Source organism: Rhineura floridana, chromosome 3 (genome assembly GCF_030035675.1).
Source record: "Rhineura floridana isolate rRhiFlo1 chromosome 3, rRhiFlo1.hap2, whole genome shotgun sequence".
NCBI classification, from domain to species: Eukaryota; Metazoa; Chordata; class Lepidosauria; order Squamata; family Rhineuridae; genus Rhineura; species Rhineura floridana.
Genome location: NC_084482.1, coordinates 4,498,317 through 4,512,344, shown reverse-complemented (window position 1 = coordinate 4,512,344; position 14,028 = coordinate 4,498,317). Strand labels below are relative to the sequence as shown.

At 46.2% G+C, this 14,028-nt stretch overlaps 1 protein-coding gene across 5 annotated transcripts in view; it reads left to right on the top strand.

The window, feature by feature from the left end:
- Positions 1–3,354: 3,354 nt before the first annotated feature.
- SYP (synaptophysin) overlaps positions 3,355–14,028 on the top strand; it is a 38,551-nt gene continuing 27,877 nt past the window's right edge. Inside the window, exons 1-3 of one of the 5 annotated variants that reach the window (XM_061613971.1) lie at positions 3,355–3,576; positions 10,230–10,325; positions 11,824–11,889. In XM_061613971.1, coding sequence (XP_061469955.1) covers positions 10,302–10,325; positions 11,824–11,889 — 90 coding nt within the window. In that variant the 5' untranslated portion in view covers positions 3,355–3,576; positions 10,230–10,301. Of the gene's footprint in view, positions 3,577–5,120; positions 5,327–10,226; positions 10,326–11,823; positions 11,890–14,028 lie in introns of those variants that run through there. The other 4 variants (XM_061613973.1, XM_061613975.1, XM_061613974.1 and 1 more) reach the window with 4 other exon arrangements.

Sequence of the window (14,028 nt, the reverse complement as noted above, 5' to 3'; positions counted from 1 at the left end):
TGCGCTTTACGTAGAGCTACCTTTGAAGACGATTCGGAAGCTACAGCTAGTGCAAAATGCGGCAGCCAGACTGCTAACAAGAACTAAGCAGTCTGAGCATATAACACCTGTGCTAGCCCGTTTGCACTGGCTTCCAATATGCTTCCGGGCCAGATTCAAAGTGTTGGTACTTACCTATAAAGCCTTATGTCGGAACGCCTCTCCCGATATGAACCGGCCCGTACACTACGGTCTACTACGAAGGCCCTCCTCCGGGTTCCGACTCATAGGGAAGCCCGGAGAGTGGTGACAAGATCTAGGGCCTTCTCAGTGGTGGCCCCCGAACTATGGAATGGTCTCCCCGAGGAGGTGCACCTGGCGCCTACACTATCATCTTTTCGGTGCCAGGTTAAAACCTTTCTCTTCTCTGAGGCATTTTAATTCCTGTTAATTGTAAATTATTATATTTTGATTTTAGACTGTACAGTTTTGTGTACAGTTTTGTGTTATTTTTATTGTATTTTTAATGTTCACCGCCCAGAGAGCTGTTGCTAGTCGGGCGGTATATAAGCTTAATTAAATAAAAAATAAATAAAATAAATTATTTATTCATTCCATCAATCACAGTTGTATGATGCCCTTCTGCTTGAGACACTCAAGGCAGCATACAAGAGGCTATCCTATTTTATCCCCACAACAACCAGTCAGGGAAGGCTAACCTGAAAGGGGTGGCTTGTCCAGGCACATCCCGTGGGCTTCTTGCGAGGGTAGGGATGGGTCTGGTCAGCTCTGTTGCCATCTCCCCACACTGAACTGTTCTGATATTGAATATACTACTACAGTAATTCTATTAATGATAAATAGTGATACCCTTTGCAGCTACTGGCAGCACTGTGTCTTCCTAGAATATGTTGTGTAATTTGAGAGAGTTGTGGTGTTGCCACCTGCCTTAGGTTTGGCTTTCTTTATGTATTGGAAGAGAGCGGATCCACAATATGAAGGCTCTGTGGGGGGGAGGGTGAAAGAGAGAGACTGGGTATGTAGTCTGGCTCTGTGTTGAGGCCATCCCATCCACAGGCCATCTCACCTGCTTTCTCCTCTGTACCAGGGCTATGGCAGCTTTGACTTGTGGAACAGCAGCAGTCACTCCTCAGCAGCATCCTCACAATTGTGGGCCACGCCCCCTAAATGGGGCTGGCTACTCTGTGCCCCATTGATCCTGGTAGAGGAGGAGGGATTGCCAGGGCACAGCTGGGAGAAGAACAGCAACCGCCTTCCACCCATGTCATGGGCACACTGGTACATGAATGAGCCTGAGTTGCCCTACTGCACTTACGGCCAGCTCCGCGTGCCTGGCCCATTCAAGCACAGCTACAGCGACAAGCACGGCAGTGCAGATAGCCTGGTGGGAGCGGTGAGTGCCAGATGGGGTGCTTTGTTCCTTGGATGCTGCTCTTTGGGACCAAGCTCCCACCACCACACCATCCCTGCTGTGACAAAAGCCCATACCTGAACGTATTATTTGCCACCAAGACTGTGTGTGTTAAATCCTTTTGTTTCCTCCATGTACTTTCAGCAGGGTTAGGGGGGTTCCTCAGTATCATGTAGCTGTCTGCATGTGCCCTCTTCACACACACAGTTTGTTGTTTTGTGCCCTCTCCCCAGCTCACGTGAATCTTTAGGATATCAACAACCTCAGTATGGAAATCCTATTACTTCAGTCCTCTGGTTTTGATCCCACATCTGCTAGTTAGGGCATAAGAGATTTGATCACTAGAAAGACTGCATGCACACTGCACTGAAAATAATTCCAAATTACTTGCCAAGCCAAATTTTGCAGACTAAAACTAATTGTGTATGCCAGCACAGTTCATTCTGGTTCTGCTAGCCATGGCATAATGGGAAAAAGCCAGTGTGTGGCACTGAAGCTCAACCCACACTGAACACTGGGAGCTTCGTGTGCCTCAGCCCTTGGCTACCTTCTAAAACTCCACTGGGCACTGCTTTATATGTTTTTAAGCCTGTCCCCATCACCGTAATGGATAAAAATAGGCAGGGCCGGTTCTAAAGGTCAGCCAGGTGGGGCAGTTCAGGCATCCTACCAAACCACTATGAGCACAAACCATGGTTTTCAAGACCTCTTCAAATCATGATTTCTGATTCTAGTTTGCCAGCTGATTGAAAACTACAGTTTGTTAATTTAGACAACATGCTAAACTATAGGTAAACTTATTTAACCATGAATTGGTGTGATGTCTGAACTAAGCTACTGACTTGGCAGGTGAGGGTGGGCTCAATCGTTTTGACTAGTATACCCCTTCTTTTTTTCTTCTAGGTGCTCATCTCTGAAGGCCTAGGCCTTTATGTACGGGACACAAAGTTTGTGGCCTTCACCAAGCGGGAGATTGCAGATGCCTGCCACATGACCATTGATGACGTGGAAAGTGCTGCCATGGACTTGCTGAGCTGCAAGTGCCCCAGTGGTGAGAGCAGCGGCCAAAGTAGTGGTGGTCATGTCTTGGGCAGCAGTGATGTGGAGCACAGTGGGGCTGGAAGCCTAGGTCCTGTTTACAGTGACGAGGAGCCCTTCCGTTCCTGTAAGGAAGAGGACTTAGCTGACGAGGTGGCCTGTGATGAATTTGCTCTAGCATGTAGGACCCAAATGAACAATTTCAAATTGCAAGGAAGGGGATTTTGACTAACATTGGAAGAACTTCCTGACAGTACAACCTGTTTGACAATGGAACAGACTACCTAAGAAGGTGGTTAAGTTTCCTTCATTAGAAGTTTTTAAGCAGAGGCTGGATTGCTACCTATCAGATATTCTGTAGCAGTAGATTTCCAGCATTAGCAGAGTTGGACTAGATGACCTTTAAGTGATTGTTATTGTTATTATCTGGGTTACCATTGCAAAAAAAAGCAAAAATGGAGCCACATTGAGAGAAAGTTCTCCAGCTGGCCCTGGGTTTTGCAATATTTGCTTGGCAAGAAACTTTCTCCATGGATCAAAAGATCCCAGGTTTTAGAGGGACACTTCTCCACAGCAGGGATTTTTTCAGCTCTCCAAAATCTGGTGTTCTGTCCCAGGCAGGGGTCAGGTTTGTATCCTGAGTGGGGTGTGTGTGCTACTAGGCACAGATTCTAGAGACACACAAGGTCATATACTGCTAGTCTCATTTCTGGATCCAGTAGCAAAGTCAGTCAAGTGGAGGTCCGATCCCAGCAGGGCGCTAAAAGAACTGAGGTGAGATCCCAAAGAGCAGGATGAAGCAAAACAGAGGTCAGGACATGTTCCAATGGGGTCAGTCAAAGAAAACAAAGAACAGATCCAGATAAACCAAGTCAGGCAGAGGAGAACTCAAAGTCCACAAAGGCAAGCAAGCAAAGTGGGCGGCACCCTACGTAGCTCCAAGTGGAGTCTAGGCAGAAAGTCAGCTAAGGGAGGCTTGAATGTAGCTTCACAACCAGCAAACACAGGTGGAACCTTAAGTAGAACTACAGCTTCCTCTGGGCAGCTATGAACAGCCCTTCCCCTGCCTGGTGCCCTCCAGTTTGGACTACAACTCCCATCAGCCTCAGACAACAAGACAGAGAGGAGTGAGTAAGGCCTCTATTCTGAAAGAGAACCAACTTTTTTTCTTTTTAGCTATTGATGCCAGTGGTGGTTCGGAAACGGGTGTTCTGCTATGGCTTCTGAACTGGAGTCCTTGATGTCTTCAAAGGAATGTGACTTCTTAAGAAGCACTGGCATCACAGGCTTCTTTGGTGCTGGCACTGCTAAGGAGATGGGGATGTTGAAGGCTGGTTCTGAGGGCAAATCCTCTTCCCAGTCCAAGATGTCTTCTGCATCCGCAGCTTGTCCCCTTGAGGGTGGGGAACTGGAGCCCTGGGCCATAACATCTGGCACTGGTAATTGGTTGCTAATACCAAAAATAATATTAGCAATATTTGGTGATGCTTAAGATGTCTTTGCTTCCAATGTACATGAAGAAGCACTATTTTAGGAGGGCCTTGTTAGGGACCTTCTGTATTGATAATATCTTATTTTGGTTAACTTTAGGAGTGCATCCCAGGAAGCTTGTAAGCAAGGTCAGGACCACCATGCTTGTTCATAAATACCTCTCTCTCTACACCACCACCAAACAAGACCCAGTAAAGTTGATGCAAATAATATTTATCTTGAGTAGGATTAGGCAGCATCTGGATATTATTTTAAAGCAACCTTCTATAAAATTTATTAATGCATAATGACATTGCTGAGCCCTGAGAACTAATGTTTTTCAGACTGATGTAAATATATCTGATTCCAAGGATGGGCAGCATGTGGCATTCAGCCTAATTTTATGCATGTTCCTTGGGGAAAGACTGGAAGCTATGGTTGATACCTGTTTCTAGGGTTGTCATATTTTAATCTAGCAAATTATGGACCACTGTGCCATTTACATCAGTGAAGCGAAATGACCAAACCATCAAGGGACCTACGTAACCCCACTGTAATCATAGGCGTGCCATCTTATTGCTGGAAAACAGTTGGCCGATGCCTAATGGTCATCATTCCCTTTTAACATTCTACACAGCATTTTCTGAGTTTGCAAGTTGGTGAAACAAACAAAATGATATGATGCATTATATTTCCATAACCCCCCGTGGCAAAAAAAAACCCTAAAACCATCAGACCTAGGATAATACCTAGAAAATATATGTATTAATACAATGTGAGAGCAATCAAAGTTGTCTTTCTATAATTTTATAAGCTGTCAGTTCATTTCCTAGAGAAACTAAGCCTAAGCAGGTGAAACTGAACTGAACACATATTCTTTCCCTGTTGACCCACCCGGCCACCTCCCTCCCCCTCCTTCCATTGCTGTGTCCCATTTTAGATTGTAAGCATCTTGGGGGCAGAGGTCTATCTGTTGGTTGTTACTATGTTACGCATCACGCATTGATGGAGCTATATAAACGTATCTATCCATCATAAGTGTCCTGATAATTATGGGCTGAGGTCCCAAAATACAGACACCCCTTAAAAATGATGAAAGGGATGGCAGCTCTTCGGTACCACCACCCTCAGCCTCCATTTCCCACTCTTAATGTTTTCCTTTTGCCAAGGAAGGACATGGCTCCAGTTCTGGCTTCACATGCCAGCACCTTTGACGTCATCCCCTCCCTGCTCTTCTAGTCTCTCCCCTTGTTTTCCTTCCTCCCCACCCCCAACTTGGTCCTTCGCCCCTCCCTCCAAGGCTGTTCCAGATAAAGGTCTCCTCCTCCCCCCGCCAGACCCAACCTCCCCTGCGCTCTGCTGCGTCGCCCTCGCTTTCCCCAAGCAAAGATGGAAGTCGTCAATCAGGTAAGGCGCTGAGGGTTTCAACACCGCGGAGAGCTCCCCATCGCCCTGTCGGCCGAGAGACTCACCCACATTCTGTAGCTGTTCCGGACGGGCTGCCCACCTGGCATTGCGCCCACCCTTTCAGCTCACTTCCCCACCCTCACCTCAGCCCCATAAGAGATTTAAATGATAATAATAAAAAATTCCTAGGAGCAACAAGATGCCGCCTTCTTCGTCCACCGAATGCAGCCAAATTCCCTGGGCGCCGAGGAGCCCCCGTTTTACAGGGGCGGCGCGAGGAGGGAGCGGCATGGTTTGAGATTCTTTCCCCACTGCAGCAATTTGCTGCACCTGCTCGGGCCGGAGGGAGGTTGCTAAGGGATTGCTGCAGTGAAGCAGATGGAAGGGGGAAAGGGGGCTGTTGGGAGGGGGGGCACTAAAGCACAGCCAGAAAAAAGTGTTTAAGGGAGAAACGTCTGGAGGTCCATCCTGTTTCCCATCCTTCCTTTGCAACAAGCTTTATAGAGAATAATAATTCAGATAATAAAAAACGAGGTGGGGGGGGGAAACTTGAGCTAGAATCTTCTGTCTTCAGGCATTGCAGGAGATTGGGGTGGAATGGGGGGGGGAGAAATAAAGAGCCAAAATGGCTGGGACAATGCAGTGAAGCTACGCAGTGTTGTGCAGCATCTCGGGAGCCAAAAGATGCGAGATAATGGAGGGGTTTCCTTGAGGAAGTGGGAAGGAAGAGAGCGGAGAGTATTTGATTATCTGTGCAGGAAAGCGATTTGGGGGGGGATGATAGTTATCGATATCACTGCACTGATGATATCGATGATAACCGATGCAGGCAGAAAGTGCCTGCATATTGCAAGGGGATGGGGTTAGTCATAACACTAACCAGCATCTCCAGATTGGGGGGGAGAGAGGATTCGCAGAGCTAGTGCTATGCATACCACAGAAACTGTTCTTTGGGGTGGGGAACTTGAGAAAAATTAAGGTTAAGGTGTATTGGATCAGGGGGAAGGTGGGGGGGTTGAGGGAAAGGGCTGATTTGCATATTATCGTTTTCATTCCTTTTGCAGTAGAAGGGGGGCTGTTGGGAGGAAGGACTGAAACCTCTGATGAGTGGCAGTTGGCTTTCTATCCAGACTGGGGGTGACCAGGCAAGGAGTGGGGTGTGGGTGGCATATATCAATGGGGAGGGCTGGGACAGAAGAGCTTCCCTTTATTGGCTGCTGTTAGCATCAATAGGGCTGCAGAATAACTTCAAAGCTTAGAGAGGACGGGGGAGCAGAGCAAGGGATATTGGGGAGTGAATTGTGGGTAGGAATTGCATTTTATCTTATTTTTTCAGCATCTAGGGCAGGATGAAGGGGGAGGGCTCTCAGTAAATAGGCTCAAGGGAGGCAATCCAGCAGTCACATGCTATGGGAACTGGAGGGCAGGCAAGAATGAGATGCAGCTTAGGGGCATCTTGTAATCACTGCTCCCTAGAGCCATTGGAGCCAGATACACAGGGATGGCAGGGATTTGCATGGGATGTGGTGTCGCTTTTTTTTAGGGGGGGGGAGATTGCTTCTAACTCACAACAGCATCTGGCCTGGGGGAGGAGGTATGATGTTGTATAATTTTAGCACAGACAAGTGGAATTAATGTTAGTGAGGGTGGGAGAATTTCTGGATGGAGCACCCAGAAATTAGACTGGATTTTTGTTTTTAAAGTGGGGCTACCGATGAGGAAGTCAGAGGAGGACTGGAGTGTCTTGTGGGGGGGGGAATTGCAGAGCTGTTTAATCAGGACAGAGTTTGGGAATGGAGAGAGTCTGGAAATGGGGAGCTGCTTGTGGCGGTGGGGTGGGGTGGGGTTAGACGTTACGTGTTGTGTCAGGAAAGATTATAGCCCTCTTCAGCCGGCTCCTGAAGGGTGGGAGAAGAGTCTGAAGATTAGCCAGGGAATCTTTGCATTTAAATCTCTCATACCCTGATGTTTTGCACATTTGCTCAGAAGCAAGTCCCACTGCACTCTTTGGGGATTACTCTCTAGCAAGTGTGTTTAGGATTGCAGCCCTAGTCTCTCTTCTCCCATATTGCACTGGAAGGGTGCTAGCTAGGGAACATTTCCATAAATGTCAACCACGTGTTGGTTAGTGTATGATGACCATTTGTTTGTCTTTTGACAGTTTCTGGTAGAATGTAAGTGAATTTGCTACTGTTGGTTTTGTTTCCCCCCCCTTTAAATGTATTTTAACATTAGTAGTACTGTTTAAGGTGATGTGATTTTAGGTTATGGAATTGTTTGCTTGTGTGCTTGAGTCTGGGTCCAAGGCTGGCCCAGCTATAGAAGCAGAACTAGGCAATTCATCTGGGGAGCCAAAAGTCCAGGGGTATCTGACTCAGCTGATGTTTCATGCTTTGGGAAGGACAGGGAGCTACTGGCTGCACATCTGAATATATCCACTTTTTCAGTGTATGCTTATAGGTGTAAAGTGGAATGCTAACCTATAGTATTAATGGTACCCAGGAACGGGTTGTTTTGTAGGGGCTTTAAAAAAAGTATTACATTGTCCATGATGAGGTGTGTTTTTGTGCGGGTGTAGGATTGTGCTGGGAAGTGGAATGGGTGTTAATTGCTTGTGAGCAAGAGCAAAGTTTTGCTCTATTTTGGCAGGTAGAAAATGTACAGCGGCTGGAGAACAGTTTGGGTCTTGGGCGATGTGCGTAGGCAGTGGTGTCGCATTGCCTCTGTGTGGGTGTGCAAATCAAGGGTGTATGTGTCATAACTGGATCAGAGCTTTTCAACTGTGAATCAGTGCAAGGATGAGAGATGATGTGTGGTGGAGTGATTGGATATACTGACTTTGTAGTTGGTGGCAATGTGTTTATGGACAGAAACCATGAAGAGGTTTGCCGTTTAAGTGAGTTATGTTACTGTTCCTTCTGCTAAGAGATAGGTATGAAGAAGGGACCTCGGGTGTGCATGTTGCTGTTGTCGATGGACGTCTCTGTCTCAGAGTTGACAAAGTCATATTGTGGCTATCCCTCAGCCCCCATCTGTAACATGGGGATAATTATACTGGCCTAACTTACAGAGCTGTTACAAACATTGCTGTGATAAGTATTATTTAAGTATTTATGTAACTTTAAAGTTGATGAAGACATTGAATTTGTCAAGGATTATCAATACCTTGGCACAGTCATTAACCAAAATGGAGACAATAGTCAAGAAATTAGAAGGCTAGGACTGGGGACGGCAGCTATGAGAGAACTAGAAAAGGTCTCAAATGTAAAGATGTATCACTGAACACTAAAGTCAGGATCATTCAGACCATGGTATTCCCAATCTCTATGTATGGATGTGAAAGTTGGACAGTGAAAAAGCAGTAAGGGAAAAATCAACTCATTTGAAATGTGGTGTTGGAGGAGAGCTTTGCACATACCATGGACTGCAAAAAAGACAAATAATTAGAACAAATGAAACCAGAACTATCACTGGAAGCTAAAATGATGAAACTGAGGTTATCATACTTTGGATGCATAATGAGAAGACATGATTCACTAGAAAAGACAATAATGCTGGGAAAAACAGAAGGGAGTAGAAAAAGAGGAAGGCCAAACAACAGATGGATTCATTCCATAAAGGAAGCCACAGAGCTGAACTTACAAGATCTGAACAGGGTGGTTTATAACAGATGCTATTGGAGGTTGCTGATTCATAGGGTCACATAAGTCGTAATCAACTTGAAGGCATATAGCAATAACAAAAGTAGATGGGAGATTTCATCCTTAAGAAAGGCATGGTGTTTTGTGATGTGCAATGATCTATCTTACAAGTTGCCTGATGGAGTTTTTTCTTTGTAGAATTTATGGGTCTACTGCAGAAACAATTGCATACAAAGACATGACATGGTAGAGAATGCATCATAACATTGCTGTTGCGATGTTTTGACTGTGCTGGCTGGGCCTGATGGAAGTTATCATTTAAAACATCTGCAGAGCAGCAGACTGGGGAAGGCTACTCTGTGGGCTTCCAGAGCAATGGTGATGTTCTGGCTAGCAAGCACTGTGTGTTGCTTGCTTTAACTGATTTTAATATTGTTGTAACCTGCCCTGGGACCTTAGGGTGAAGGGTGGGTAAGAAAAAATAGTGATGGTAATGATTTGCATTTTAGGGCTTGGGCCAGCCCATGATGGCCACACTTCCTGGATCCTGGGAGTTTGTGTGTGTATTTGGCATGAGAAGGCGGTGTGATTTGTGAGACCAAAGTTATGGAGCAGGGGAGTTGTTGGCATAACAGTTGTGGTGAGAATGGATTTATGTAGTTGCCTCACTTGTGATGGTGATTTATTTATTTATTTTAAATCAACATACTGGTCCCCTGAGTGCATATGTCAGTACAGGTCAGGTGAAGCCAGAGCAAAACCTCGCCAAGGCAGGAGCTAACCCTGGAGGAACCTGGTATGAATCACGGAACCTGGCCAAGGAACAGAGCTGTGAATTTACTGACTTTTTAGGCACAAGTACTGGTTACCTGTCAGACCAATCAATGACTGATGGGTTAGCAAGTGCAACTCCAGTTATTTTTGTAGAAGACTATTGTTGTGTTTTGAGTCCAGAAATGAGTGAGTGTTTGTGTGTGTGATATGGTTAAGATGTGATGCATTAGGGCAGTGGAGTTTTGCATTGGTGGCAAGAATGACTGAACACAGGGCACAAAGGTTTGGTTTTAGAACACAAGCACCTTCCTGCTTTCCAAATGAGTCACCTGGAGGAGGCAGGCCCAATGCAGAGATTCACACAGAGACACAACAGGGAGCTTTGTCTGAGGGCTGGTATATCTGCTGCATCTCTGTAATTTGGGAGTGCTTAAATTTATTTTTATTTATTTATTATTTGATTTATATTCCGCCCTTCCTCCCAGCAGGAGCCCATGCTTCAATCCCACATGATGTAGTGATAGGATGGAATCATCCACCCTCTTAGTAGTGGAGGCTGGATGGAAGGAACAAAGGCCAGTCCAGTAAGTTATACAAGTAACCTTTTCTGTGGGTTGGTATTGTGGGCTCTGGGCAGGCTGTCATTGTTTAATGAACTCATTCCAGTTATCTCACAGCACAGTAGTATGCCCTGGCACAGTGTTTGGTAATATCATATTTGCTATCTCCTGTATAGTTGGTATTTAATCCCTCCCTTCTCTTTTGAAATTGCTTTATTAGGTTTAATTAAGTTTTGAGATTGCTTTTATGATGCTTTGTATTTAAAATGTGAGCTACTATGAGGTTCCCTTCTCTTTTTAAGGCAGATGTGCAGGTTGTGCAGGTCAGGACTTCTAGGATATGGGTGGTGCCATGATTTAGGCATGATTAGAACTTAGTTGGATTCCTGCTGTTCTGTGCCCAGTTCCCAGTAGGATTCCAGGAGCAAATACCTGTACCTCACTTCCCTGAAAAATGTAGTATGCGGATCAAAAATGTGGACAACACAAATAAGTACCACTCCATCACCACCCCAGCCATTTACTTGCAGAGGGGTAGCCAACATGCTGTCCCCCATAAGTTTTTAAGCTGTGTTTTAGAATGTTTAGAATGTTTTTAATCATAATTGTGTTTTGGAATGTTTTTAACTATACTTAGTATGTTTTTCTTGTTGTTAAATTGTTTTGTATGTATTTGCTGCCCTGGGCTCCTTCAAGAGGAAGGGTGGCACATATATTAAATAAATACATACATAGAGTTAATTATTATTCAGAGAGTGTTTGCTGTAGGTCAGCCTTTGCCAACTTGGTCTTCTTGAGATGTTTTGAACTACCTCCATTGTTGCGCTCAGGTCCTGCTTGCAGGCTTCCTAGAGGCATCCATCTGGCCACTGTGAGAACAGGATGCTGGACTAGATGGGCCTTTTGGTCTGACCCAGCAGGGCTCCTCATAACCCCCATCAGCTGTGCTTGGCTGGAGCTGATGGGAGTTGTAATTGAAAACATCTGGAAGGCACCAAGGTTGCAAAGGCTGTTATAGGTCTTCAGGCCATGTTCTTTGCAGGATGTCTAATCTAGTCAACTTGAGAGCCCTCAATCCTCACCCACTGGAATAGGGCAGTTGACTGAAGCAAAGGAGGAGACTGGGAACGCAAGCTAGAGAAAGTCTGTTCTGTTTGAAGCTCCAAGAGAGGCTTGGCATCTAGTAGAGGGGGAAAGGGAGGTGGCCCCACACAGCTGAATCCACATGCTTTGTACCTATTGGGTAACAGGCGCAGTCCCTGGTATCTCCATCAAAAGATCTGAGGATTGTGGCCAGGTGGTCTGATTTACAAAAGGTCCCAGGGGCAAAGTCAGACATCTCCAGGAAGGGCTGGGAACATCCCCTGCCCAAAATCCCCGAGAGCTGGTGCAGGTCAGTGTAGAAAGTGCTGACCTAGTTGGACCAATCGGCTGACTCAGTATAAGGCAGCGTCCTAGGTTCCTCTCTTACTCCTACAAATGAGGGGCTTCTAAACCAACCTTCTCCTTTCTGTCTTCACAGCTTGTGGCCGTTGGGCAGTTCCGGGTCTTCAAGGAGCCGTTGGGCTTTGTAAAGTTGCTAGAGTGGGTGAGTGCAAGTCCTCAGCCGAGCCACCTTCTGTCAAGGCCAAAGACTGGCAGGGACTGCCCATGCTGAGCATTCTGCTCCTCCCACCTTTGCAATAGTCCATTCTCCACTTCTGTTTTCTGTATGTATTCAGGATTGAGGCACTTAATACAGAATACTCCCAAACGCAGAACAGGTACCCCCTTACCTCGCCCCACCCTGCTATCTCCCAGCAGCAACAGCAACAGCAACAGGAGGAACGTGCAGCCTTGACATCACTACATTGCTAGTCTGGATGGCTTTTCAAGCCAGACTCTGCTCCTGTGCTTGTAGCAGTATTTTTTAATTTAATTTTATTTTTTATTTTTAGGCCGCCTATCTGGCCGAATGAACGGCCACTCTAGGCGGCGTACATAATTAAAAATACAACATATAATACAGTTTTAACATATAAAACAATTATAATCCACCAACCTACATCTATACACTGTAAACTAAAATTATCTAGGAGACTTGTATGCCCGCTGAAACAACCAAGTTTTCAATCCTTGGCGGAAACCTACCAGGGAGGGGGCATGGCGAAGGTCGTATGGCAGAGAGTTCCAGAGGGTGGGGGCCACAACTGAGAATGCCCTCTCTCTGGTCCGCACCAGCCTAGCTGTCTTAACTGGTGGGACCGAGAGAAGGTCTTGTGAGGCAGATCTCGTCAGGCGGCGAGACCTAATGCTCCACACTTTAGCTGTAAAAGGCTTCACAGGCTGGTTTCTATAGGTCCAGCTGCCCGTAATGGCACAGGAACAGGCCCAACTGTTCCTGATCAGCTGGCATCCCCATATGCTACCATCACTGTGGCTATAGCAACCTGACAGGAGGCATGGAAAAAGTAAAGGGCTTCAGCCTGGCAGTAATAGTGGTGATGATGATGATGATGATGCAAGGGGTGTGTGTGTGCATCTGTTAAAGTGATGTCACGAGACACACACTTCAAGGTCAGATAGGGAAGTGACAAAGGAGAATGCTGTGCTAGAGGATGAATGGAAATCCAAGCAGCTCATTTCACATGGATGAGAACAGACTGGAAGTCTTGAAGGGAAATGCATTGATCTTGTTCCTTGGCTTTTTGACCTAGCTGGCCCCTCAAAATTAGAATTAATGCAACAAAATAAAATGTTGTGGTGCCACTAAAGACCAGGGATGGCCAACTGTGTTCTCTGGTGCCACACTATTCCCCAGACAAGGGTGCAAGGACCAAAGGTCTACTTCCCCCTCCTGAGTAGTCAGGTTTTATAATAAAGCTTCTGCAGAGCTGCTGCACAGGATATTCTATATCCTCAGACTCAGGGGCCAAATGTGGCCCTCCAGGCCTCTCTGTCTGGCCTTCAGGACTCTCCCCAGAGCATGCCTCCTCCCCAGGCCCCACTCCTCACCCTCCTCCAATTCTTTTGCCTCACTCGAATGTGTCCTTGAACTGTCATAAGGTCTCTCACTTACTTGGATGTACATGTAGAAATCTCCGACACTGTGACTGCCCCCCTCCCATCACTGGCATGCAGCCCTCCCCCCGGCTGGCTCATCACCCTACTTTAAATCATGCTTTCTTGCAGAAAAAAGAGCTTTCATAGTTAAGGCTGGTTTGCTCTTACAATGCACCCAAGCCAGGTAATAATATTTCTTTAGATAGCACTATCTATATGCATCAGGGGTGGGGAGGCTGTGGCCCTCTCCAGGTGTTATTGAGCTCCAATTCCCATCAGCCCCAGCCAGCATGGCCAATGGGTCAGGGATGATGGGAGCTGGAGTCTAACAGCATCTGGAGGACCACAGGTTCCTTGCCCCAATATACTTTTGTTTGTATTGAATTTATATCCCACCCTTTGTCCCAAATACATGGTGATTTGTAAAGGTATTGCAGCCTGCAGCATTGACATCTAAGCCAGGATTTGATTCATCAGTATGCCCATCTGTCATTTCAGTTGCAAAGATGGGCTCACGTTGCAGCTTGAGTTCATTGTGAGCTCTGTCTTCACACTGCCTCTGTCTTCACCAAGAGACAGAGACAGACAGACATCTAGATGGCTTTCTTGCCTCCACGGACCTAAACAAATCCAGATTCTGGAGAAATTTTCAATCCCCTTCCCAATAATAGGTGGCGAGTTTTTT